Below are 27,864 nucleotides of genomic sequence, written 5' to 3'. Positions count from 1 at the left end.
CCCTTGTGCATGTCGCTACCAGGGTGAACCTTCAGTTCACCCCCGCGTCCGCGTTAAAATGTAGTAGCCCTTCTGGCTAACATTGAGAAACACCATACAAAAAAAAAAAAAAATAATAATGCTTTAACTAAAGCGTTAAGGAAGTGTGTTGTTCTTTTCTTTTAAAGTATTTTTTTTTGGGTAGAATTATTCGCTTAAGCAATTTCACATTAGACTATTCTTTACTATGCAAAGAATTGTGTGTAGCTTTCCATATGTTAAAAAAATAATAAGGAATAATAAAACCACCATTTCGCTTCAATGTATTTTATTTTATAAAAGGTAGGTACATTTATACAATTGCATTATAATATATTAACAACAATCCAGAGTTACGGGGACATCAGTCTTACCTGCACACAAATAAATATATTGCATAAAATTGTGGCTACGAGTTTCAAGGAACATTTCAAATATACACCTACATCCAACTAATAAATACAACTTCATTGTCGTTCGCCTAAACTCTGGATTATTCGATTGTCCAAATTAATATGTTACATGTTCCGATACGTTCGGCTGTACAATTAGTCTTTTTTACATATAAAACTAGCAGGTCTTTACTTCGCTGTAAAACCTAAGGCAATGCTTGAACTTTAAGATCTATGACAAGGCCACATATATATTTTGGTTATGGAATAACGTGAATAAAACTAAACTTGTGGAATCCGACGAACACAAATCTACACATATATATGACTTATTGCTTTGGATTCCACAATATCTATTTTGTTCACACTTCTACATTTTACAATCTGCAGTTATTCAATGTTAATAGGAAAGTGCCAAGCTCTGCTCAACACCCCTTATGAATGCAGTTAAAAATTTAAATACTTTAAAATTATAATGCAGTAACATATCCCTGTAATAAATTCTATTTGTGACTTTGACAAAGCCAATTTCACTATTCATAAAATATTTTTATCAATTTAACTACTACTTTTAATACAATGTACATTTTATTGAGAATGTGTATATGAACATAAGATGAATGGATTTTTGTTACATTATACTTATGTGTTAACTGTTATACAAATTATTAAAAATAATTAAATGCAAAATATTGTCACATAATTGACAATTCATGACTCATCTATGAATCCTTACAGTGCCACAAACTGAACTGACCCGGTGGCAAAAACTGGAACTATGTGTCGCTATTTTGAAATGTCACATTTTCACAGACTTTTCATACGAAATATTTTGCATAAATAAAAAGTTACTTATTAATGTTAATTTACACCATTGGCAATGACATTATTTTAACCCTTGCATCCGAGGAATTACTATTTAGCGGCACAAAAATCGACATCAGTGACACCGTCACCGGGTCAGTTAAGTTTGTGGCACTGTAAATATTTAATTACGTTAAAAAGACAGATACACCTTTGGTACTATTAGTATGCCTGAATAAAATCTGGAAAACTACTACCTACAGGATTTTTGAAAAAGTAATTTAATTTAATAAAATTTAACATGCCTTTAAAAAAAACCGAAAACAAATATTTACAAAAAAATAATTACCTAATAGTAAACAAAAAAATATTTACCTGTTTAAAAAAAACAATTTTCAACAATCGTAATATATTTTCACTAGCTTGGTTCTGTAGTTACCAATTGATTCTCAAATCCTAAAGCAAGAATTGTCAATTGTGCAAAGTAATCAAAGATCACAGACTCTGAAACTACATTTTGTGATGTTCTTGTACTGGAATAAGTTAAATTCTGTTTAAAATATATTATGTAGTCGATAATTCTCTAATAGCAGAAGCATTTTCAAATACTGTCTCTTGGCACCATCACCAAAATATAACCAACACAATTGGACCAACAAGGGGCTAATTTAAAATGATTTTATTGAATTTATCTAACACGTCAACATATTATTGCATCACTAACAAGTTGTTCATAACACTAAATACAGGCTACACTATATTTACACCGTTATATACACTTAGATAATAATTATAATAAATCCTTGCAGGTAACAAGCGCAATGCTCGATGCTTTGGTTTATAACTTACTTTTTATGTGCATAAAAGCAATTTTACAAATCATTTAAATGTCTCTGTGTACTTATTTGATTCACTTCAATTTTTACTACTAGTTCAATTTTTTATCAGTGCTATGTCCATTTTTCACTAAATATCACTTCATCCACATTTATCCTCTAAAATTCACTTTTGCAACAAACCAACTCAACAGGCTCCAATACCGTACCATTATTAGGAACATATTATTAAAACATGCCGCATATTCAGATATAAACGCTAAATGAGCATTTTTTTTTTATTTATAGAACATCTATTTATTGCAATATGATAAAGCATCATTCTATACATGATTATTACACATCAGTAATTTACATATAGCTCCTAATATGATTTCTAATTATTGGCAGAATTTGTAGCATCCACATAACAACATCTCAAAAACACCATACACAGTACTCACGCCCAAAATAATTGTTTTATATCTGGCAATATCACTTTATTCCACAGTACTGGCAAAACTATCACTTCAAATCCATTGGACCACTTTTCTGTTCCTCATAGAGGCGCGGCACTTGAACACTACCGGTAATAGCCGTAATAGTAATACTCCAAATACTATTTCACTTGACCAGTCTCTTGCGGGGGGTCGGGTTTGAACTCTTTGAAGTCACTTTTAAAGCTCGAGTCCGATTGGTTGGAGGATTCGTTCTGTTTGAAGTCTTTGTCGTCTGCGTTATAGCCCTTGGGCTTGCCCTGCTCTTGCTCGCGCTGTTGGCGGCGCCGTTGTTTCGACCAGAGCTCGTGGCAATCCTGCCAGGTTGGCAATTCTGGTGCTGGCATTCTGGAAAATTTACATTGACATATTTTAATCGATTGTTATATGTAAATGAAATGAAATGAAATAAATTTATTTGTCCATTTTATGTTTTACAATTAAAGTACGACAGTGGATCCCAAACTAAGTGAAATACTTGTGTCTTGGGACCCTGAGTTGCGCTTCTTGGTTATATACATATGTTATGGACAGTAGAGAGTTAACAAGAAGGTAAATAATCTAATGTAATGGAAGTTAATACAATTAATAAAAAAAAATAAAAGAAAAACACAAAGTACATTATTTTGCGGTTTGCAGCACGCGTGTTCGTGATAATGTGTGTGTGTGTGTGTGTGTTTGCGTGTTTGTGTGAGAGTGTGTGTGTGTGAGTATGTGTCATTGTTTGTGAGTGAAGGCATGTGTGTTAGCTCAGTGGTCCTTTAAGTAATTGTTCGGTTTCTTCAAAAGATAGCGTTTGTAACCATTTCTTTATGACTTTCTTGCATGTGTAGTTCGATAGTAGTGTTATGTTACAATGTTTGTTGACACTATTGTATATCCGAGGAAATAAAAATTTTGGACATCGTTTAGCTAAAAGGGAGGATGCACGAGGACATGGCAGTGAGAATGTGCGCCTTGAGGTAAGTTTTTTAAAGTCCTTTCTTATTTTTAAGGTTCTGTGAGTAGTTAACACAGCCTTGAGAACGAAGAGCTGCCTGACCCTTAGGACTGCGAACTCGCTATACAGGTCAGCTGTTGGGAAGCGGAAGGGTTTTCTCAGCATCACCTTTATGACGGCTCTTTGCGCTCTCTCCACAGTGATGAAGTTAGTTATTCCGGCGCCCCCCCAAACAGATATGCCATATTGCAGAATAGATTGACAGAGCGCGTGAAATACGGAGGTGAGAATTGGAAGAGGAGTACAATCTCGCAGTTTTTTCATTACATAAATGAGTTTTCTTGTTCGCGAAGACAATGTTTCTATGTGGGATTTGAAAGATAAGTTTTCGTCCAGTGTGATTCCGAGATATCTTATTGTTTTTACACGTTCCACTGTAGTACAGTTTTGGTCGCAATTGGTTAATTCAGGATTATTGCACGTATGAAATTTAACTTGGAGATTTTGATTAGGTTTCGATGCCTGTGTTTTGGAAAAAGCAATTAATTTAGTTTTTTTTATATTTAAAGTTAAGAGATTTCTATCAAGAGCTTTAGCTAAAGTTTGGAGTCCAGATTCTGCGAGTTTGTACACCTCATCCCATCCGGTAGAATGGAATATAATGGCTGTGTCGTCTGCATAGGATATTATTTGAGCACTATTTAGGGGTAAGTTTACTATTTCGTTTATGTACAGGGTAAATAAGGTGGGACCGAGTATGCTGCCCTGCGGTACGCCAAATTTAATTGGTAAGACCTCACTCGCTATCCCGTCTATTTTTACGTATTGTTTGCGGTCAGTCAAGTAGCTGGAGAACCAGTCAAGCGCAAGGCCCCTTATTCCGACTGATTCTAACTTTTTTATGAGCAGACTCGGCGAGATGGTATCGAACGCTTACCAAATCATATAAGTAATATTCATATAAGTAATATTTAATAAATCATATAAGTTTAATATTAATTGAAAAAAGGCAGTGCCTGGCGAGTGCCAAAGGCCAGAAAACTGAACTATTTTTGTGAATTAAAAAATCAATTCAATCCTGCGTAATATTTTGAAAATAATGTGTTAATTTGTTACAATTTCAATTGTAATGGATGGAAATTTTAATTGTAATCCATCTTCACAATCGATTTGCCTAATAAATGATCGAACCGCCATTACAGCGATTACGAGTAAACGTGAAGAGGGCCTATAATGCTAAATTATTGTATTGTATAAGATACTAAATATATTTAAATTTTACACGCTATTCAGGCATTCACACTGACAAAAATGCCACAACACCAAACATACTCGCTACATAAAAACAATCAACTCACTGGTCCGGCACCACGCTCTTCAACCACTGGCTCTTCAGCGCCTCCTCAGCCGTGATCCGTCTATCCGGGTCCAGCTCCAGCATCCTGTCCAACAGGTGCAGCGCTGGGGCCGGCATGAACGCAAAGTGTTCCCGCACACAGCGCTTGTGGAAGCGCTTGGGACGCAGAGTGTGCCACAGGGGCAAGTTGACTACGTTCGGCCATACACCTGGGACAGGGGTGCCGCAGACACGGGATATCATCTCCAGCTGCATCATTTCCATGTTCGCCTGGAATTTTGGGAATGTTTTTTATTATTTATTGAAGTGTGTGTATTGCAATGATACAAAAAATACTTAATGTACAATGTATAGAAGAGTTTTAAAATGAATATAAGCGAATACGTTATTGTAAAACAAAGTTATGAAACAGATAGCATAATCTTATTTTTCAAATAAGTGCAAGACCACTTTCAAATAAAATCAAGCTAGACAATACAGAAAATGTTTTAAAATATAAAAATTAAAAAGACGTGTGGCACTCGGGGACTGCCGTGGTAAAGCTATTGCATAGCATGCCTTCAAGCCACACCTCCGTGGCTGTCGGAGTGGGGAGCGTGAGGTTTTTCGTTATGCAATTTCTGGATTCGGTCCCCGTGCTCAAGGCCCGCGATAGAAGCTATGCAATAGCTTAAAACCTATTAATTACAGATTAATTTTATCAATGCACTTGTTTGTAGAAGCATATCTGTCTCTGGCATGTTTGGAAACGGCAATTTTCGCAAATAAAATGTCATTATGTCATTAACCCAACTATCACAAATAAATAATTGTACCTGAAACAGCGGGTGCTTAAGGAACAGCTCCCCCAGTATGCAGCCCATCGACCACACGTCCACCGCGGGCCCGTAGCGCTCCTCACCCAAAAGTAATTCCGGCGGTCGGTACCACAACGTGATTACCTTTAATTATTTATTACTTAATATTAATAACAATGAAGTATGAATGTTGTTTGTTGCTGGCGACATCATCTGCGTGGCGATTTTAATGTAATATTTCTTTTTTTATCAAGAAAAACTACATTCAAATTTTCAGAACTAAACAAATAAAAAAGGAAATCCATCCCAAAAGGAATACATTTGAACTCAGAACCCTTTTATTATTATTTTTTTAAGTTAGTTGATAAATTGTGTCTAAAAACGTTAATGACAAGGTAAATTGCATATAAACATTTTTTGGAATGCCTAGGTGATTCAGTTAATAAAAAAAATCTCGTAATAACTCATGTCCCGGAACCACAGACACAATAGAAAATCTATTGTGTCTGGGACCGATCGGGCCGCTTGGGGCTCAATGGGTTAAAGCAAACTAACAAATAGGTCTTCTTTACAAATTATTTTCTGTTAATCATATTAATGTAACCTTATTATACCTTGTTAGTGTAGGGCCGTTGGCGGTCCTCAGCGGACCACAGCCGCGCGAGACCAAAGTCACCTAATTTCACTTCACCCCTGTAAGCGTATATTTAAACTGAAACCCTTTCGTGTAAATATTATACAAAGGATTTTATTTTATGAAAAAAATATCAAAAAAGCAATGGTTAAATATGATTTAAAAATCGATGAAAAAAAACAGCTCTCAACGTCTCCACTATATGTTGACTCAGGCTTCCTTCGGAAAATAAGACTTGTAAAATTGTAAAATATAAAAAAAAAAATCAACTTCCGACATTTATTTTCTCCAGAACACTTCTAAACACTTTTTTACTGGTTAAATAATCCTACAAACATTCACTCACTTATTATTCATCAATATATTACTGCACTTGATGTCTCGATGAAGAAAGTTCTTGCGGTGACAGTATGCCAGGCCGTCGAGGAGCTGCCTCATGATGGACGCATTGTGCGACTCCGTAAAGTCCACCATTTTGGACTCCAGCAAGCCCATGAGATCGTGGTCCATGTACTCAAAGACTAGGTAGAACGAGCCTTTATCCTGCAATCGAATATTTTATCATAATAAAAAGACAGAAAGACAGGCAAATATTATCATATAATTAATAATGCATTAAAATTTAATGCAAAAAAAAAAAAAATATTGATAAATACAAAATATAAGAAAAGCAATTATCATTTGTTGATCTGTACGCCAATAACAATTTCAAAAAATAGATATCAATTCACTTTGCTCAAATGCTCATAATATAGCTCTACTCAATTCTTGATTAAAAATTAAGGTACTTCGTTTTTACGTCAAGTATAATCCACTCTAATATTATAAATGCGAAAGTAACTCTGTCTGTCTGTCTGTTACTCAATCACGCCTAAACTACTGGACCAATTTTCAAGAAATTTGGTATGGAGTTATTTTGATACACGAGATAGGACCTTGGCTACCTTTTATTTCGAAATATGTACCACGGGCGAAGGTAGTTATAAATATTTGAGCAAAAAAATGTAAAATCATTAAAATACCAGTCACATACAGCACTAAACAAACACTTATAAAATCTCACCTTCCTAAAGTCCATAGCATCCTGCTTATCCGTGACAATCTCTCTCAAATTAACGATATTCTTGTGATTCAGCTGCCGCAGAATCTTGATCTCTCTCACCGCAGTGATCGGGAAGCCCTCCTTCTCGTTTTCCAGTCGAACCTTCTTGAGTGCGACAAGCTGGCCCGTGTTCTTATCGCGAGCTTTGTACACTTGCCCGTACGTGCCTTCACCGATTTGGGTTATCACCTAGAAAAACATGTTCTATAGATTTGGTATGTCATGCATTCAATTTATTGGATATGTTCTAGAGATATTTTTGTGAATACTACTACAAACTGTTGATTTTTTTTAACTTCTGATTATTTATTAGGTTTTGTCGCATTACCCATATAAATAATAATAATTACTTAATAACCAAATTAATGCATTAATTTTATGTTAATATTTTATTCCTAAAAAATAAAAATCATTTTATTTGATACAATTAGATCTAGCCACAGTGTATAACTTAACATACCTCCTATCAAGTACCAATTTAAGTAATTTATTCAAGATTATATCAAAGAGACATAATATACAGGGTGTAATCGTTAAGTGTGCACAGGCGATTATTCCGTAAATATTGCAGATATCAAAAAACTTTAAACTGTTATCGAAAGCCCTTTACCAAATGAGTAAAATGGCAATAATAACTTTTTAAAAATAAAACGGGAAATATCCAAAAAATTTACATCAAACACGCCCATACATTTAGTATGAGATATGACTATCCCCAATATGAAAGGTTTTGTTATTATTTTTTTTTGGTTTTGTGCTGAAATTTTTTCGAAAATTTTATTGAAAATTCATTTAGAAACTGTAAATAGAGCTCGATGTGGAATACAATGGTATTCCAAAACGAGGATGTCACTTCGAACATTTGCTTTGAATACAAAATGTATGATAAATTAAATGTATGGGCGTGTTTGATGTACATTTTTTGGATATTTCCCGTTTCATTTTAGAAAAAGTTATAAATGTCATTTTACTCATTAGGTAAAGGGCTTTCGATAACAGTTTAAAGTTTTTTGATATCTGCAATAGTTACGGAATAATCGTTTGTGCACACTTAACGATTACACCCTGTATAATTTCTTACCTGGAAGCCATCAACACACTTCTCTCCCCAGTCTTTCGCGTGATGCGTAGCGGTGACCACGGGCACCACTTTCGAGCCGCGACGTTTTAATATGCGAGGCCTTTTTAATTTTGCACCACTCTGGTAGAGATATTACTTATTAATAACGAGATTATTTTAAAATAGAGTAAAAGAATGGATAATAGAAGGAATAAATATAACTTTACTAATTTTGTCACCATGGAATTTGGTTTCGAATATAGTAAACTTTGTAAAAACAATGAGTGAAATTTCATTTTTTAATTTGTTAAACCATCTACTTATAGTCTAAAGACAACTAAAGTCTGTTAAGATTATCACACAAAAATGAAATATTTATTAAATTTCCCTATTTTTTAATATTCATAATAACTAATTTGTACTCCAAGCCACTTAATAAGTGGTTAACAGTCAACAAAATATACAAAAACAACTTTATTCTTTAAGAATTAACGACACATATTACAAACTAGCTGCTCCACGCGGTTTCACCCCCTCTCCAGTTGGTCGTAGCGTGATGATATATAGCCTATAACCATCCTTGATAAATGAGCTAACACTGAAAGAATTTTTCAAATCGGACCAGTAGTTCCCGAGATTAGCGCGTTCAAACAAACAAACAAACAAACAAACTCTTCAGCTTTATATTATTAGTATAGATATAAATAAAAAAACATACATTACTGTCCTTTTTCCTGGTGAACACATGCGAGTATCTATCCGAATGGGACACGGGCGGTGGTGTTGAACCCTCCACTTCATCCCCACTTAGTTCCTCTGAACCCGGTATCACTATAAATATAATATTAAATTATTATTAGATCTACTGAAATTTTTATAATTTCAATAGATCTTATAATAATTTGTCGTATTTGGGTTAAATTAATAATTTTAAGGATTACTATAATAATAATAACAACTACGCGCGGTTGCTTCAAGCAGGATACCAAGATATAAGTAAATAGATTAAGCAAGTTTTATTTGGTGTTCATTTATATAAATTGAATGAATGAATGTTTGATAAACCTGCAATGCGCATTAAAATAAATTTCAATCAAGAACTTGTACAAACAAACAATGAATTGAACATTTATTGATCTTGATCTTTCTTATACAATTAATATGAAAAATAAGGCAACACTAAACTTGTACTTATTAAATGAAATGCGCATTATGTAAAGCTGAATTTTGTATCCTGGAAAATTACATAGATTTATTTTCAAGCAAGTTAATAAAAATACATACCAGGTGGCATAGGCAAGTTCATGATGCCAGTTTTCTTGGGCTTTTCTGGTTTTTTCACGGGACTGGGCGATGGAGTGCTCAGTGGACTCTCGTTGGCTAGAGTTTTAATGTCTTCTACCTGTAAAACATACAAATAAATTTGTAATTTTGAACTAGGTTATAAAAGTTAAAAATGGTAAAGTAATAATCCATTTTTTTTTGCACACATTATTGAAGTGAAACTTCTTTATCAGGGTTGGAAAAAAAATTAGTGTAACATTTTTTCGTTACGCGCCATCTTTTTCTTATCCCTACCACGCGTGATTCGACGTATTACTGTAAACTTGCATATAGGTAGTAAATTTTTTTTTTTAAATAAGGTCATAAAGAAGTTTCACTTCTTACGTGTGTACACTAGTACACGCACACATTTTTATTTACTGATGTAATAAATAGCACATCTAATTAATAAAGAGCTATTAAACTTATCTGTATCATTATATCTACAAGAACTTGTAATATTTCGCAAAAATATTTCATTGATTAAGGCCGTGTACGCGGTCCGTGCGCTGTTTGGCTCAAATATGTGATTTTTCAAACCAGATTGTCCATCAACCACTTATCTTACAAACATATGAATTACTAATAATTTTAGGGAATTTTATTGTCTATATAGTTAGTTAAGAGTTTTTTTCAATTAATACAGTATTTGTGAATACCATCAAGATAACTGAGCCGATGATTACTTGATTTCACTTTTAGTGTCAATTTCAAAGCTAAAAATATCTGAAATTGCTGACAGATCTAACACACATTTTTTTTTAACTAACTGCAAAAATCCTTATTAAAATAGTTAGTTAAAAGATTTTTTTAATTTGGACTCCTAACTTACGAAATTAAAATCCGAACAATGTGAATTTTTTTAGAAATTATAGTCGACAAAATGATTATTTTCACCAAGATATTTGACTTAGTTGAATATAATTTATACATATTGCAATAAAAGAACGTATTACTTATAAGATAAAATTTAAAAAATCAACTAAGGTACCTCTATTATTTTTCTACAATTTTTTTTAAAGTACTATAAAACACTGCGCGCGACCCGATTAAAATCAGTCGGCAGCGAGCCTTCCCAGAGAGAGGACATGTTGCTTGGCGCTCTCCTGTGGACCTATGATGTTCATAGTAAAAGGATAGCGCAAGCCGCGATCTATCGTAATAGATCGTGGAGATTTTGACTTGCGTTAAATTGAATAAGCCCTCTTAAGGCATTTTTATAACCGACTATGAATCAACTAATTACGAAATAGTATAATTGAAATAAGTATGAATTATTGTATCAAAACAAGTGTAATTTAAATTAAAAATTAAATCTGTGTTTATTCTGAATTCAATTTCCAAAATATTTATTTGTACATAATAATCGTTTTGTATATGTAATAAAGGTTTATTATTTCATATTTATATCATTACATAGTTTAAAACAAAGTCGCTTTGACTGTACCTATGTCCTTTTGTATGCTTAAATCTTTAAAACTACGCAACGGATTTTGATGCGGTGTTTTTTAATAGATACGAGTGATTCAAGAGGAAGGTTTTAGTATACAATTTATTAGGTTTTAGACAAAGCGGGCGAAGCCGCGGGCGGTAAGCTAGTATTTAATAATCGTTAAATACCTGAGTATTAGGCGGCATAGGCAGTTTTGTGAGGCTCTTGGGCTTAGGGAGCGGTGGTTGCTGACTATTGAGGAGCACACTTTCCACTACGCTACCACCCTTGGCCACTGTGTTGGTGATCGGTGGTGTGGATGTTGGCTGAAATAAAACGTTATTTTTAAACAGAGATGAAAATTCTTTAAAGAGATGAAAGTTCTTTAGTTTCATGATTTAGTCACCATAGTGCGTACTATGCGACCTTAGTGACTACAAACCGATCTCAGTGACTATAGTGACCACTGAGCGACCTTAGTGACTATAGTGACCACAAAGCGACCTTACTGACGACATATAGTGACCATTTAACGACTTTAGTGACCCCTGAGCGACCCAAATGCCTTTAATGACTAATATGCGATCTTAGTGACCACTTGCCATGCTATTCTGTTATTATATACCTCTTCCCCATTAGTCTCCGCATCCCCATTAGCCGTCACAGGCTCGTCTGGTGGCTGCGGAGGTTCTGGTGGTGGTTCCTGTGGTGGTGGTGCTGGAGGTTGGGGTTGGGAGTCTTCAGCGAGCGGCATCGGAATGTCCACCACGTCCTGGCCCTTGGGGTGCGTGTCACCGTTCTCTTTGGACGCCTGGAGGAGTGTAATAGATATTTGGATCACAGTTGTAACGCGTCATTTCGATATTTGTGTTATTAAAACTGTGTGTGTTATAGAAACATTAAAGCTTCATTACAATAAAATAGAAGAACTAGAAGAATCAGAATCTAGGCATCATACAAATTATATAATTTATTATTTTTCTACTGTTATAAATATGATTTTTTTGCAACCTTTAGATACTTCACTTAACCAATACTGTTGCAATGATATTTTTAATACTTCTACATACTTTTTTATATTTTATTTTATAGTCTCCGCATGCAATATCAATTATTTGCACAATGCAACACTAATCTATACTAATATTATAAAGCTGAAGAGTTTGTTTGTTTGTTTGTTTGAACGCGCTAATCTCAGGAACTACTGGTCCGATTTGAAAACTTCTTTCAGTGTTAGATAGCCCATTTATCGAGGAAGGCTATATACTATCACGCTACAGGAGCGGAGCAATGCGAGTGAAACCGCGGGGAACAGCTAGTATTAATTATAAATTTCCACATTACCTGCGTAGAACTATCAGCCGTTGCATTGGATAGTTCGTCTATCGTCAGAATGTCCGCGTTGTTGATGGACGCCGTGCTCGACATCGCACCCTGAGACTCTTCCTCCTTTTGGTTCAGAATCTCTTGCAGTTTCTGGTTAAGAGCAGATTATATTATGTGAAGGCATTCTTTACAAATTATTTTTTTTTCCATAACCATATTCTCTTTACAACAAAATAGAAAATGGGTGAATTGACAAAATTTTTATGATATTTATAGTTTATTAAAAAAAAAACAGCAACTACTACTTACACTATAATACTTTTATAAATTTATACTAGCTTACCACCCGCGGCTTCGCCCGCTTTGTCTAAAACCTAATAAATTATATACTAAAACCTTTCTCTTGAAGCACTCTATCTATTAAAAAAAACCGCATCAAAATCCGTAGCGTAGTTTTAAAGATTTAAGCATACAAAGGGACATAGGGACAGAGAAAGCGACTTTGTTTTATGCTATGTAGTGATTTTGAAAAAACCAGCAATTTGACGTAAGAATAAGTAACACTTTTATCAATTTATTAATATATCAAAATAACCTTAGCTCTCTTATGCTTGTCCTTGACCAGTTCAGCAAACAGACTGGTATCGCTGATCTTCTCCTTGAAGTCTATCCTACGCTGCAGAACGTTAGTCGGCGGGCTCGGCGAGTCGTGCCTGCTTCTGAAAAAAACATGTAGTATTTAGAAGATTAAAAAAAACTTCATTTTGTGAAATATGTTTTGTTTTTTTATGGTTTGTTTGATTTGCAATAACTACTCCAAAGATCAATAAAACAAGTATTTAGGAAAAAAAGTGATTAAAACCCTCTATGTTCACCCCTCACGAAAAAGAAATTGTTTATAACAAGAAATAGTCCAATTTTTCAAAAAGTATGTTTAAAAAATTGCGTCATGTCAACCTCTATTTCCTAGAAAAGTGATGGGCTGATGGCACTTCTATTTAATCACGTACGGCTGTTTAGCAATTTTTCTTGTGCAAACATTTAAAATCATAAAAGGTATTTGGTCGAACCTTTTTTTTATTAGTTTTAATCGCAACTTATATGTCATACAATATCATATCTGGACAATTATTTATATCTAGATATCCATTGAGATATACATATGGAGACGTCACCGCCTACACCACTTATGTTCCGCTCAACATACGCCATATGGCGTAACTGCACGCTCATTTTATATTTGTTTTAAAGTGAAACGCATCAAATATGCCTTCGTGTGTGTTACGATATTGCACAAATAATACAAATAATACGGAAAAGTGCAAAGGAATAACTTTCATCGGTAAGTACCTAACTATTTAGATAATAATTTTTAAAACTTAGTTAGAGCAAAAAAATGGCGCACAGATATTGTTCGTGGTGTCTCCTCCATACGTAGTAATATTATCTCAATGTAGATATCTAGATAATATTACCTGTGCCGATCCCGACTGGGCTCCTTATGCTTGGTTCGGTGTCGCGGCGGAGATGACGAGCGTCGCTTAGTGCGTGACGCTGAACGGCGACGCTTGAGCGAACTGCGGCTGTCCGACCTGGGGAAGAATTTAATTTAATTAATTTCGGTTTAAAGAACTTTATTAATCTCACAAACAAGAACAATACAATATGATCTTTTACAAATATGAGAAATAACAATTTTGCAGTTAGTATAATACAATCAGCTATCGAAATTAGTTAAGCATGTCTTTAATTTATTTTTAAAAATAGTAGTTGATGAGAACCGAAAGAAGAACCGACAAGAAACTCCATAGTTGCTCTTTTAAATCATGTCAGTATAACAAAATTCGTAACTGCATATATTACTTTATTTCATACTAACTTTCCGCCGGCGGCTTCGGCCGCGGTTTCAAAGAAAAACTCGCATATTTCCCGTGGAATTTCCGCGATAAAACCCATCCTATATTACTCGTGGACAATGTAGCTTTCGAATGGTGAAAGAATTTTTAAAATCGGTCCAGTAGTTTATGAGCCTATTCATTACAATCAAACAAACAAACAAAGTTTTCCTCTTTATAATATTAGTGTAGACAATGTAGTGGCTAGTATACAGTTACCGGTGGTGCAGGCGATGGTCCCGGTGTCGCTCCCGCTCGCGGCTGCGGCGGCGGTGCGGGCTGCGCTTGCGGTGCCGCCGCGGGCTGAACTCGCGGCTGCGCGACTCGTGCACCGGCGAGTCTGTGCACGATAATATATATTTAATTATTTAGGGTATTGTTTCAAGGCTATTTCATTGGTCACTTCAAAATTCATTTGTTTTGACGTTTAAGCTATTGCATAGCTTCTATCGCGGGCCTTGAGCGCGGGGACCGAATCTAGAAATTCCGTAACGAAAAAACCTCACGCTCCCCACTTCCGACGGGCTCGGAGGTGTGGCTTGAAGGCATGCTATGCAATAGCTTTACCACGGCAGTCCCCGAGTGCCACACGTCTTTTTTATATTTTTGTCTTCAACTAGATGGACAGTGTCCATTGGACACCCTGACCAGGATGGCTAGAAGCTACTGAATGTAGACAGTCTTTGGTGGAGACTGTTGTCCAGAGGTGTTACGGATGACATTACCATGTCAATTATTATTTTTGTTTTCGTTTTTTTAACCTTTCACATTTGCATACTCTGGTTTCTCTTCAAAACATATAAATTCTTTTACACTTGCATAAACTAAGGGAGTGATTGAACAACCATGATGTTTCCATACTGCAAACCGCAAGTCTTTGAAGTTAAGTTTAAAGAGCAGTTGAGTTTAAAAAGATAAAACCATAATTTTACCTGAAATAACCATAACTTCGTTAGCCAGCCTGTGCTGCTCATGCCAGTATTCCCTACGACGGCTCTCATATTCCTCGTTATCAGAATCTATAGTCACAGTATCATGGTATGGTGGAATGGATGGTGTGTGCGGTGTGGAAGACTTCTGCCGCCTTCTGCTTGTGCTACAAATAGTCGACAATTTGTTAGAATAATTCTAATTTAAAGTAATTAGAACTAATCTACTAATATTATAATACTAGTCAATCGGGCCTCAGGGAAGATTTTTTAGAATTTTTTTAACAGTTATTATACTAATCCAAGCAGACTCAAAACCAAATCTTTCAAACAATCTGAGTTATAATAGTTTATATTCTCCTTCATGCCTTTATGTAAAATAAGTTTCAAAATGCATTTGCTGGAATAACAAAGCCAACTTAAGGGACTGACAAGACCAAATTTAACACAGAGCACAATATCACTTAGGTATATTTTATTTATTTATTTTTTTTTTTTTTTTGATGGGTTAGATTAAATATCTTTTCTTAAAAAACTGCCCAAATAAGCTGCAATTTGGTCATGTCAGCCCCTTAACATAATATAACAGTTTGAATGTAACTAACTACTGTAGTACATTATTTTATGTAATAAAAACATTTTTCTATAAAAGATTTCATATACTATGAAACAAATAACCTTACAATATCTAACTTAATATTAACAATTAACAAATAATTAAAAGGCTTACCATAAGTCAATACTGATTGCATGAAAAGAAATTAAATTTGTTAATGATGAGGCATTATAAAATGATTGTTACATACACAATTTCTTATTCCAAAAAAGCTTTTCTTGAAGTATCCAAAAGCTGGGTAAATAAAGTAGTTTAACTGTTTTAGTTATAAGCACCATAATTTGATCCAAGTTATAAAATATAATTAATTTTAAGTAGATTTATTTGACAAGGTCATATATAATTAGAGATAGAAATACTAACATAGAACTTAAAACTCATGACATAAAAGTAAAACATATTTTTGGTTTTTAATTTAGTTGGTTCAGTGGAGTTATTATATTTTATAGAGCAAAGTCTGAGATATTGGTTGTTTACATGATGATAAGATTATCAGAATATTTAAGTTAGTACAAAACACACTCTATGCATTTTAAATGTTGGTAAATGCTATAAGGGTAATAAATATAGAGATAAATTGGTGATTTACCTGATTAATGGAGATCTCTCACGTAGTGGAGAATATGGTAATAAGTTGTGTGGTTCATGATGATCAATCCTATGCCTCGGTGATATGTCATGTCTGTCCCGCAATATTGGCGGGGTCGTAGGGGAGACAGGAGAACATGAACCATTATGGAGCGGTGAGGACGGTTTCTCCCATTCGCTTATAGGCACTTGTGTGTACCGCTGCGGCGTCGGCGGCCTAGCGGTCTCGGTCAGCAAGCGATCGTCTGGCGACACGCTCTCTAAGCTTGCGGACTTCGATCGATGTTTGGACCTCTTCTTTTTCTTCTTCTTGTCCTTCTTTCTTTTCCCCTTCTTCTTGTAACGATCGAACTCCAGCTCATCGTCGTAGTCCAGGTCGCGCTTCTTCCTCGCTGCTGAAGAAGAATCACGGATGAGAGCGTATTCGTCCGCAGCCCGACGGCTCGTGGTCGTGACCGAGATCTTGTTGTCGAGAAACGTGCGGACCGAGTGGGATTTCCTGGTTCTATCTAGGTCGTCGGCAATGTGCCTTCCGATCGAACTAGCCTCGCTCTCGATCTCGCCGGCCTCCGGGGCCGACAGATCCTCGGAGCTCACATCGGAATACTCCACCAGGGGTTTAACTGAGTTACTAGTAGCATAAGATTGATCGTGTGTACCGCTGGAATGACTCCTGTGCTTCTTGTGCGAATGTTTCTTATGTTTCTCCTTGTGGTGCTTGCTATGTCGCTTGTCGTGGCTCCGCTCCATGCTGGACGACGGCAGCTCCACGGTGTCTGCCAGTTTTATCTACATCAACTGAAAACCAAAAAAATAATTTTTCACTTGGCAGGCATACTTAGGACACATTTTTTTTTTGAAATCGTTTTACAATAAAATATGTAATATTAAAAATATATAGGAATCAAAATTAAAATTTAATTCTATTTTTATTATCAAAGCCAAAATAGTGAACAGTTACGTGTGCTAAAAATAGACCTCTTAAATATCTATAAATCTACTAAATTGCGTCTAATATAAAGACTAGAACAGAAAATTACATGCAACTACACAAAATATAAATAAAAATGACTTACCTCAAAAATAAACGGACGTGGGTCCATGGGAAGCACGATTTTGATTTGCAAAAATACTAGGACTAAATTGGTTTAGGCAGGACTTTAGTTCTTTAAATTATGGCTATTTTATGCAGCCAATATTATTGTATTCTAATTCTTTAAAGCTTTATGAGCTTTATTTTGCTAATCATGATCATAAAAAGCGCATTATTCATGTAATAACATCGGATTATTTTATTACGGATTCAAGAATGTCGATTTCTGGTCAGCCATTTGCTTTTGCATTTCATCATAGTTTTGTGGTGTTGTCATATGACGACAAACAACATCAAACTTCTCGAATGCCGAGAAGTCGATTTTAACCGATTCAACTTGTCAAATCCGATAAAAATCACAAATTAATATTTTTGCTTTATTTAGCATAATTTCTGTAATTTTACGGATTTTATGTACCTACTAAGTTGAACCAAGTTTGCACTAAATAATAATCTGTTCTCCGTTTAATGTAAGTAATTTTTAATCACTTCAATAGCTTTATTTTTTTATTAATTCTCACCGTGAAAGATATTTCATAAAATTATCAATTTAATACATAAATTAACAATTGTCATTGCTTTCTAATAAATTATTTCATAACTTTTAAAAAGAATCAAGAATCGATGTGGAGAAAATCGTTTATAGTTTATTCCATTTTTTTATCAAATGTGCGTAAATTAGAATTTCAACAATTGTGTAGTGTTGTTTATTTTTATATACTTTATTTTTATATGAATTTTAAGCAGTAAGCAAGCCAGTTTACATTTTATTAATGACTTAACAGCTAGAATACCTAACTCAAAAGACCAGAATCATGAGAATTGCAAAAGTCAATATTTTTTATCTGTGACTGCGTGCGATTGCTTTGCGTCCTACTACAGAAGCATTATTTTTTGCAATAATCAAAGTTAAATCTAGATTTTTTGAAGAATATATTTGTTTGAAGTTAATTTACAAACTGCAGTTATTAACGTAATAAAGTCGCAAATAAATTATATTGGTGTAAAGTATATATACCTTATAAATATATTTGTGTGCATGGCTTGAGTTCATTGCGAATTTGTGAAGTCTCCCAATATGGGAAAGAGATTTGAAATATTTTAGTGATATTAATTAAATATATATAATATAAACGCAAGAGGCGCACACCTGGTATATTCGACAGATTTTGTGGTGCATAACTATGGTTATGATTGCGAGTCGAAGCATTGAGAAATATTCGGCATGCTGACACCGTAACAAATTCGAAAATATGTAAATAAACATGAACGATATAGATATTAAAATAGTGGATTCACCGAAAGACCGGTTAGTGGGAGCTGCGGAGTCGCCCTTGCCGGAAAACTCGGGTGAAAATGAAGTTGATCCATTGTGCATTGACGAAGAAATGAGCTCCGCGAAGGAAGCAGAAGACACCGCTGATAATAAGGTGGAAACAAATGAGAATGCGGGTAACTGTGATGATAATGCCAAAGAAGAGAGTTTAAGCGAGAGTGCAAGCAAAGGTGGTGATTTGGGAGAGCAACAGGAAGAAACAAAAGGTAAGATCTTTTTTCTTATTTAGAATTCAGAACTGGGCTTGGTACACTTTTATTTTATCCATAGTGCAGCATTAACAGGGAACAGGGAAGTAAATATTGAATGAATTAAAAAAAAAACTTATTCTTGATCTTGACATGAGCTAATTGATGGAAAAAATTTACTGCAAAATAAATATTTAATATTTTTAGTGATTGAATAAATGGGATAATTCTTAAATAATTAAATGTCCAATTAAATGTTTTCTTGTGTATTATTCTACCCAAGTGTACATAACATACATTTAAGAATTTTTTTTTATAGAAGAATAATTTGTTTACATTATTTTTGTCTCTTATAAATTAAATATAAGAATCTATACTAATATTATAAAGAGGAAATTTTTGTAATTATGTATGTATGTATGTAATGGTTCGCACAGACAATCTTTAGACCCTGAGAAAGAACACAGGCTTCCCTTTATTGCGAAATATGTACCACGAGTGAAGCCAGGGTGGACCTCTAGTGTAATATAAAAGTAGATTAAGTAATAAAATCATGTCTATTATTATCTACTTAAATATCCAACATTGTTCTTCTTTTTTCTTCAATATACAATTGTTTATCAATACCCAAAAGTATTAACTACTAAGTGAACTGTTGAAGTGAAAGTAACTTAGTGGTAGACTTGCTTAGAATTTCTTTATTATATTTGTTGACATTTGAAAATGAACAGACATATTTTGTTATCTTCTGCATATATACTATTTATGTGTTTATTTTTACTAGTAACAGGCACTGAAATTCAACCATAGCTGTAAACCAAACAGAAAATATATTATGATACTGTGTGTAGTGTTTTTATATTGATTTAATTACATTATGCATTATTTCCAAAAGCATAGCATTATGCACTTCTTTTTTATATAAAACTAGCTTTCTGCCCGCGGCTTCGCCCGCGTTTTAAAGAAAACCCCTTCCCGTAGGATTTCCGGGATAAAACCTATCCTATGTCCTTTCTCGGGTATCAAAATATCTCTATACCAAATTTCATGCAAATTGGTTCAGTAGTTAAGGCGTGATTGAGTAACAGGCAGACAGACAGAGTTACTTTCGCATTTATAATTATTAGTTTGGATTATATTGTGCCAAATTTCATACTCTTCAAATTGTTGTAAAAAACGGATACCAACTTTTCGCTTCATGTATTAAGCTCTGTAGACAATCCTTCTTAAATGTATAATATTCAAGTATTTCATTTGTCTCATATATCCATAAATGAATTAATCCTGTGTCTGTCTAAGTAATTTTATGTGAGGATTTAAATTATAAAATTAAATGCAAGCAAAGACGAATCTAACAAATAGAAAAACGTTAAAGTCTGGTCAGTCATTCTTGACATTATGTAAGTGAAACTTATAAAATAGAAAGAGCTGGAAAAATTTGATTGCTAAAAATCATGATCATAAAGCCTTGGGTAGGTAGGCCTAGTTGTTAATCAATTAAAACATGAAAATTATATGGATAGATTATAGCAGCTTCTTCTATTGTTTTAGAAACTACTAAAGAGGACACTAAAGTTTTCATTAAAATTCCACAAGAGGATGCAAAAACTTCAGAAGTTGTTGAAATTAAGAATGAGACAACGGAGCCTGAGGTAGCAATAGTTAGTGAGGAGAAAGAAGAGCCACCGGTAGAAGTGAAAAGCAAAGAGGAGAAGAAACAAGAGAGAGAGAAGAGAGAGAGTGAGACAGATGTTCAAATGTTAGAAGCGCCAACTGAGAAAGTAGATAAGGAACCAAAAAGTACGCAGCCTGTTAATGGGGATATTAAGGTAAAATTTCTTGATTGTTTTCATGTAACTACATATTTAAATTACACAAAGCAATTTCGCACTTAAATTACACAAAGTAGGTCTTTGTCTTTGCCATAACTTTGTCTTTGTTTTTGTTATGAACACCCCCTAAATAATCTAACATTTGTAATATTCCGATTTTTTTCCAGTTATTGTATATCAGCTCAATGTATTATTTTATAACTTTAATTTGTAACATCTAAACCTTTTAAAAACAGGAGGAACCTGTAAAGCGGCGATCTAGCGAAGACGTGGACACGGAATCGCCTCTAAAGAAACTGTGCCAAGAAGTCGAGAAAACGTTTCCACAACACGATATTATGATAAACGATTACATACAAACAGCAACTAAGAACAACGTGGACGAAATACAGAGGCATACGGAACAACTGCTCTCGGAAATACAGACGTTACGCGAGTTAGCTCAAAAGAAGGAACATGAATGGAACAATATATTACATCTTAAGAAGGTCAAAGAGGAAATTCTACTACGGCTCTTAAGGCGAAAACAAGTGCTATCCTTTGAGAAGTCGGCTGATATTAATGGGGCGGAGAGAACTGATCCATTCGACTATCTGAACCAAGCTAAGAACCTCGCTATAGATAAAAGCGATGAAATATCCGGTTTAGCGTTGAAACAACCTGGATCACTCAATCCCATGATGCAACCTGTGATGCCAGTTACGACGCATTTCAATTTAATGTCAGGGTTGCCACCGCCATATGACAAAACTGCGCATATGCAGCAGATGTCCAAACCAATGTTCCCGCAAGGTTTAATGATGCCTGGGCCGTTACCAGGGTTTCCTAGAGATATGAACGGTCAGTTGCCGTCTAGTTACGGTATGCCGATGGGCCGTCAAGGACCGACTAAAGATGTGAAGTCAATAATAGCGGATTATAGGCAGAGGAATCCGGAAATAGCTCCTAGGAGAGGAAGACGAATGAAGTCGATAGTGAACCCTAATATTATGAACCCAAGGCCGATAGCGCCGAAAATGGATAGTGTCAATAATCTAGGAAACCTAAATATGCTGTTCAATAATTTGGATATGGTAAGTGCCTCAAGCTATTTATTAGATAATGTTTTTCTTTTATTTTAAAGAAGTTTAGTATGTTTCTTTCAGTTAAGGTTCAATATTTATGAATTGACGAATCAATATAATATTATGTCTCGATCCCACAAGTATATCTGCTGTTATACCTTCAACCAAAAATGTACCTATTTTATTATCTTTCTTTACACACAAACAATAGTGTACATAACTTTGTCTATTACCAAATAATAAACATACTCATGTAACCAATAATACATGGTTTTCGAATTTACATGCATTTGCATAAAAAAATTAATTATAGTGATTAAATAAACTTTTGCCCTTTAATCTGTGATGTACCTCTGGAATATCCAATGAATACAGATTGTTCTATAATGAAATGATGATTTATAGAATGATAGATTATTTTAATAATTATTGTTATTATGTAATACACATTCGTAGTAATACGTAATTGCGCACATTCTTTTATTTATTCTTACTAATAAATACTTGAATTATCGAGAAAACATTTAATGTACTTCATTTGAAATGATACTAAGTTCCTTGAAGGTGACTAAAGTCATAATTACGATTTTGAATAATCGGTTTCTTTTATTTTATTTTTTACGTATGTACTGACGTTCGCAAATTATAGAAAACTATGTACGTAAAGGTTTACGTAGTTTTTATCAGAATTTTGAAGTCTGATCAGTATTTCTAACTTGTCATATTTAGTTTATACTAGAATTCAACAAATAACAATATTATCTGCTTTATTACTAAACATAGCTCAAGCTAAGTCGCATCTTATAATACAAATACTTAAAGACATGAATCCTATTTATCCTAAATATCACCTTACCTCCATAAAGCATAACCTCATAAACTTACTTCATAACACAAACTTCCACACTCAAATGACACAAACACAATTCCAGAATCAAAAGGCGATGCTCGAACGGCTCCAACAAATGCAAGTGGGCAGTCTACCCAACGGCCTATCCTTCAAAGACGTGCTAGTTCAATTCGCGAACATGCAGCAACCAGGCATGATGCCCAGTAGAATGGATATGCCACGGCCAGAACACATCAGGCCGGAGAGACGAAGGCCAGAAAGGAACGAAGAACACATACAGAAGCAAGCGGAGAGAATGGCGTCTCCGAGTCCAAGATTGCCACCTCCACCGCCGTACCCAGAAATTTCGTTGTTGCCTGTCACCACGAGTCACGATACCGGACAAAGCCAGCAGAATTCGTTGCTGCACGGGATTTTGACTAAGGTATGTATGGTGGAGAGAGAAGTAAGGATCAAAATGGAATGAAACTATTTTGATGGTTGAATCGGGTTGAACATTTTGTGGGTAGGTATAAAAATAGGTGGGAATATAATTAGGTTTCGTTATCTAGCTTTCAGTTATATAATATTATCTGTTATGGGATTAATTAAAGTTCAAAAATTTTCGAATACTTCAAATACTTTTTGATACTTTCTTTCAGAAAATCGGTGAAGGAAAATGATTTGACTGCGTCAAAATAGTTTTAATTCACACATTACTAATGCCACAGCTTATCATTTTCATTTAGCTTGCAATATTATCGTACATATTTAAATGAAACCATTTAATCTATTTAGCTTTTATAGATCCTATATCTAGCATGACCAAGAAGGGGCGTACTCTGAATACGATTTAATAAAAAAGTTTTATAATATCGACAAAGTCGAGCAAACTCGTCCATCCCGCAACGCATTCCAAGTTGAAATGATTGGATTAGCTTGAATGAGTGTTGCCAACCTTCCAGCAGGCGTCTCCTGCGTCTCAGAGTTACTCGCCGACGTTGGCAAAACTGCTTACGTCACCGGACGGAACACAGAGTGCACCACCGTTGCCAACTTTCGGTCAGGCCAAGGTACCATATGACGTAAGGAAATAAGACGCAATTGGTGTACGAATTGGCCTCGATCATTCCAAATTCAAAATTTCTAGTTTTAAGACAAAATTCTATCCAGCCTGTGTTTAGTTTAGATGAGTGAGGTGTTTCGCGCGGTTGCGATGTTTTTTTTTTGGTAAATGGCAATACTCATTGATTAACAAAAGCATTCGAAGCCACATTTTCATATTTGTTGCAGTACAACACTAGTTTTTGATGTCGAATCACTTCACCAAATTTAATGTTAATCATAGCATAATGCACTACAGTATTAAAAATGGGGGTCGATAATGAAATAAACAGTTTGTTAACGAAATGCTTGTGCATGCTTATGTATGCGGCATTGCGACTGATATAACTGAAAATTTGGGAACGATGTTATGATGTTTTTTAGTTGTTGTTATGAAAAGCTGTAAAATTTGTGCAGAATTGTGGCGAAATAACGATAACACCGGTGCAGCCGACACCCCCACCGCCGGAACCGCAGACACAAGATAAAGCGGAAGTTGTGCAGTTGGTAAGTTTCATTGACTATTATTTTTATTTATTATTTTCTCGAATAGCAAAGAGCAGGTAGAGTTTACCTTTGTTTAGGTTTTACGTAATATTTTTCCAAAGATTTTAATCTATCGAAGTGACCGTCAAATTTAAATCGGCCTGTTAAACTTTCAACTATCTACAAACGCTAGGGCAACGCAACGCAAGGGCCATTTACAAACGCTTGCAGTTGTTTCATAAATAAAATAAAAAAGCCTTTATTCTCAATTCACAATGGTTTCTTGTCATGTCCGAAAATTAATTTTCCCTAAACGTCTGTTAGGAACAGCTTTGAGAGTAGAGTTGCTTTTTATATCTACATGGTTTTCTCTCCAATTCCAGGACGACGAAGAGAGCCCTGCCTCAGAGGGTGAAGCGGCCGGCTCCGGCGCGTCCGGTGCGTCCGGCGCGTCCGGAGCGTCCGGCGCGTCCGGCGGCTCGCCGTCCGGCGCCGGCCGGCTCGTGATAGACGAAGCGGCGGACGACACGCCGCTGTGCCAGGGCTGCAGGGCTCGGGACGCGCAGTTCGTGTGCGCCGGCTGCGCCAACCAGTGGTACTGCAGCCGGGAGTGCCAGGTGTGTGGACATTCATACATACATACACATGATACACATACATACACATACGTGCACAAATATGCACACACATACGCATTAACACACGGGTATACACATACGCACAACATACGCATACACATATACGAAGACACTTACGACTAACATACGCAGACACTAACGCATAACATACATACACATATACGCACACATACGCACGCATGTACGCACACATACGCACGCATATACCCACATGTATACTCACACACATACGTAGATACGCATAACATTAGCAGACACTTACGGACTCATAACCACTCCTCCAAACGAAGGGCGGGACAATATGGCGATAATTAATATACCTCGCTCACAAACGTGTTCTAATCACGAAACATAAATGGTCATACCACAAAACAATTTAAACACAGTCTAACTTTAAACCAGGGATCTGTCACTTTAATAGTTAGTTTATCTATGTGAAATACGACAAAACCAGATTTAAGAAAACCCGCGCTTAAAGATAAACCCTGTCTTAAAACTTGTGTGACTGAATGAGTATCGTGGTTGTGTGTCACTAAACAGTAAATGCAAAAAAAAAATGTGTGCGTGTACTAGTGTACACACGTAAGAAGTGAAACTTCTTTATGACCTTATTTTTCAAAAAATAATTTACTATATGCAACTTTACAGAAATACGTCGAATCACGCGTGGTAGGGATAAGAAAAAGATGGCGCGTAACGGAAAAATGTCACGCGTAACGAAAAAATTTTCCAAACCCGATAAAGAAGTTTCACTTTAATATTTTTTTTTCCAACCCCGATACAGAAGTTTCAGTTCAAAAATATATTAATTTCGATTTTTATTCAATTTTAAAATAAAACTTTCAGGTAGCAGCATGGGACGACCATTCAGAAATGTGCTCCGGTTGAACGGCATGTGTTATTTAAGGTAAATAAGTTAGAACAAATAGGATCGCGTACTCGGGCGGTAGATTTTGCCTTATATATTTATATTGTAACGTGTTTTCATTGTATTCGGATGGATAATATAGACAAACAATGTCACAATTTTAATAATTGTGAATGTGGCGGATATAAAAAAAATTCCTTTTCCCAATGTTTCTGTGTTTGTTTAGTGTATAAAAATTCTGGTCAAATAATTTACGTGATGAAAACTTATTTTGAAAGTCTATGAAACAAAAAATTGACATTAGAAAGACAGATACAAAAATTCGGGAGCATTATTTAGTTTTTCTTATGTTTGTGGTAAATCTAACATTCGCCTTATTGTCTTGAAACCAATATTTTTAGTTTTAGCTTCACTTCTACAACGTGTTAATTGCACCAATAATAATATTAACAAAAGATAATACGTCGTTCGTCTGAATGCAATGAAAATACTCGAACTTATATACATAATGGGTGAATCTCTCTAGTATACAATGGTTCCTCGCGTAAAAGGTGCACGATTTTGCGTGATAAACTTTAGTCATTTTATTATTATAGAGAAAATTTAATTTTTAACAGCAAAAATTGTAAAAAATCTCATATATCATATATATTTTGTATATCATCATCTAGTTCAAAACTAAACAAAACTGACTTGTATCATAGAAAATAGACAATTAATGAATATTAATTACCCTTATACATATTGTAAAATAATATTTTTACTTCTTTTTCATATTCTTGATTAAAGTTGATTACGCAAAATATCGACATCTCATACGCACAATAAAATAGTTTCTGTTTACGCCTAAGATAGTATGTTTCTCGATTTTAATGTAAAATTCAACTTTTTATCGATTCGTTTAACGTAAAAGACAATATGGGAAACGTAATATGCACATAACATTAATATATATGAAGAAACAGTAAATATTAATTATAAATAATGGTTAAACATAAATAAATAATATGATAAACATACTTTCAGTATTTCATAACTGTTTACAAACCCTTTCCCAGTATTTTTCATTACAAATAAATGTCTTCTAAATGTGTGAAATTGAAAAAAATGAGTTTACATTCTTTTTATAAAACTTAAATGGCGGGAAATTTTGACGCATTGACATTGAGATTAATATTTCGTATGGAGGAGACACCACGAACAAAATCTGTGCGCCATTTTTTTGCTCTAACTAAGTTTTAAAAATTATTATCTAGTTAGGTACTTACCGATGAAAGTTATTCCTTTGCACTTTTCCGTATTACATATTTGTATTATTTTTGCAATATCGTAACACACACGAAGGCATATTTGATGCGTTTCACTTTAAAACAAATAAAAAATGAGCGTGCAGTTACGCCATATGGCGTATGTTGAGCGGAACATAAGTGATGTAGGCGGTGTCGTCTCCATATGTATATCTCAATGCGCATTGACCTTTTTTTTTTCAACTTCGGGCGTCACTTTTTTGTCTTACATTTTTTAACGATAGAAAATTGAATAAACATTTGTACATACTATGTAACAACGATGCTTATTTTTGTCATAATAATTCGGAGTTAGGCTTATCTTAATTAGGTCATTCCTTGATATGCTAGAGTAATAAATTATTTATGTATCGATTTAATTTATTTTTTACCAACGAAACACTGAGGGAGTCTTATTTTTCGAATATAGAAACACAAAACATTCATAATAGAAATTCATATAAAAAACCATTTCTATTAAATGTAGAAAAAAAGATTACTTAATTTCTACGCATTCGTATTCATATTCATGCGAAATGTACTTTTTCAATACTATACAATCACTAGAGGAAAAAAAAATCTAAATTATACAAAATAATTGAGAATTGCAGTAAA

At 34.6% G+C, this 27,864-nt stretch overlaps 2 protein-coding genes across 7 annotated transcripts; one reads left to right on the top strand and one right to left on the bottom strand.

The window, feature by feature from the left end:
• Positions 1 to 290: 290 nt before the first annotated feature.
• On the bottom strand, positions 291 to 17,872 carry LOC123696095 (cyclin-dependent kinase 12). 4 transcript variants are annotated; one of them, XM_045642105.1, is made up of 20 exons: positions 17,602 to 17,872; positions 17,185 to 17,323; positions 16,527 to 16,920; positions 16,052 to 16,063; positions 15,325 to 15,488; positions 14,612 to 14,732; positions 13,973 to 14,089; positions 13,093 to 13,216; positions 12,516 to 12,647; positions 11,797 to 11,982; positions 11,360 to 11,497; positions 9,701 to 9,818; positions 9,135 to 9,247; positions 8,438 to 8,557; positions 7,318 to 7,545; positions 6,601 to 6,797; positions 6,235 to 6,313; positions 5,639 to 5,764; positions 4,825 to 5,093; positions 291 to 2,874 (listed from the first exon to the last, which is right to left on the bottom strand). In XM_045642105.1, the coding sequence occupies exons 2-20, from the start codon at positions 17,273 to 17,275 to the stop codon at positions 2,649 to 2,651; spliced, it is 2,955 nt and encodes a 984-aa protein (XP_045498061.1). In that variant the 5' UTR covers positions 17,276 to 17,323; positions 17,602 to 17,872; the 3' UTR covers positions 291 to 2,648. The 4 variants fall into 4 exon arrangements, with proteins under 4 accessions (XP_045498061.1, XP_045498063.1, XP_045498059.1 ...); XM_045642107.1 differs by having other exon boundaries at positions 16,527 to 16,917; XM_045642103.1 differs by having other exon boundaries at positions 16,527 to 17,323.
• A 615-nt stretch (positions 17,873 to 18,487) lies between these two features.
• On the top strand, positions 18,488 to 27,242 carry LOC123696387. 3 transcript variants are annotated; one of them, XM_045642523.1, is made up of 8 exons: positions 18,488 to 19,160; positions 20,694 to 20,971; positions 21,211 to 22,047; positions 22,971 to 23,312; positions 23,836 to 23,940; positions 24,389 to 24,478; positions 24,841 to 25,074; positions 25,942 to 27,242. In XM_045642523.1, the coding sequence occupies exons 1-8, from the start codon at positions 18,884 to 18,886 to the stop codon at positions 25,981 to 25,983; spliced, it is 2,205 nt and encodes a 734-aa protein (XP_045498479.1). In that variant the 5' UTR covers positions 18,488 to 18,883; the 3' UTR covers positions 25,984 to 27,242. The 3 variants fall into 3 exon arrangements, with proteins under 3 accessions (XP_045498479.1, XP_045498478.1, XP_045498481.1); XM_045642522.1 differs by having other exon boundaries at positions 23,833 to 23,940; XM_045642525.1 differs by lacking the exon at positions 23,836 to 23,940.
• Positions 27,243 to 27,864: the final 622 nt, after the last annotated feature.

This window comes from Colias croceus, chromosome 12 (genome assembly GCF_905220415.1).
Source record: "Colias croceus chromosome 12, ilColCroc2.1".
NCBI classification, from domain to species: domain Eukaryota; kingdom Metazoa; phylum Arthropoda; class Insecta; order Lepidoptera; family Pieridae; genus Colias; species Colias croceus.
This window is presented reverse-complemented; position numbering and strand designations above follow the sequence as displayed.

Bases quoted from the DNA above. Each gene is read 5' to 3' on its own strand.
- LOC123696095 (XM_045642103.1), bottom strand. From the start codon at position 17,275: ATGGAGCGGAGCCACGACAAGCGACATAGCAAGCACCACAAGGAGAAA. The intron at 9,248-9,700 runs GTATGTATTTTT...TTATATTTATAG, and splicing joins GAACTTGCCTATGCCACCTG to TGATACCGGGTTCAGAGGAA. The intron at 2,875-4,824 runs GTGAGTTGATTG...TAAATTTTCCAG, and splicing joins AAGAGCGTGGTGCCGGACCA to AATGCCAGCACCAGAATTGC.
- LOC123696387 (XM_045642522.1), top strand. From the start codon at position 18,884: ATGAACGATATAGATATTAAAATAGTGGATTCACCGAAAGACCGGTTA. The intron at 20,972-21,210 runs GTAAAATTTCTT...TTTTAAAAACAG, and splicing joins CTGTTAATGGGGATATTAAG to GAGGAACCTGTAAAGCGGCG. The intron at 23,941-24,388 runs GTACCATATGAC...AAATTTGTGCAG, and splicing joins CAACTTTCGGTCAGGCCAAG to AATTGTGGCGAAATAACGAT.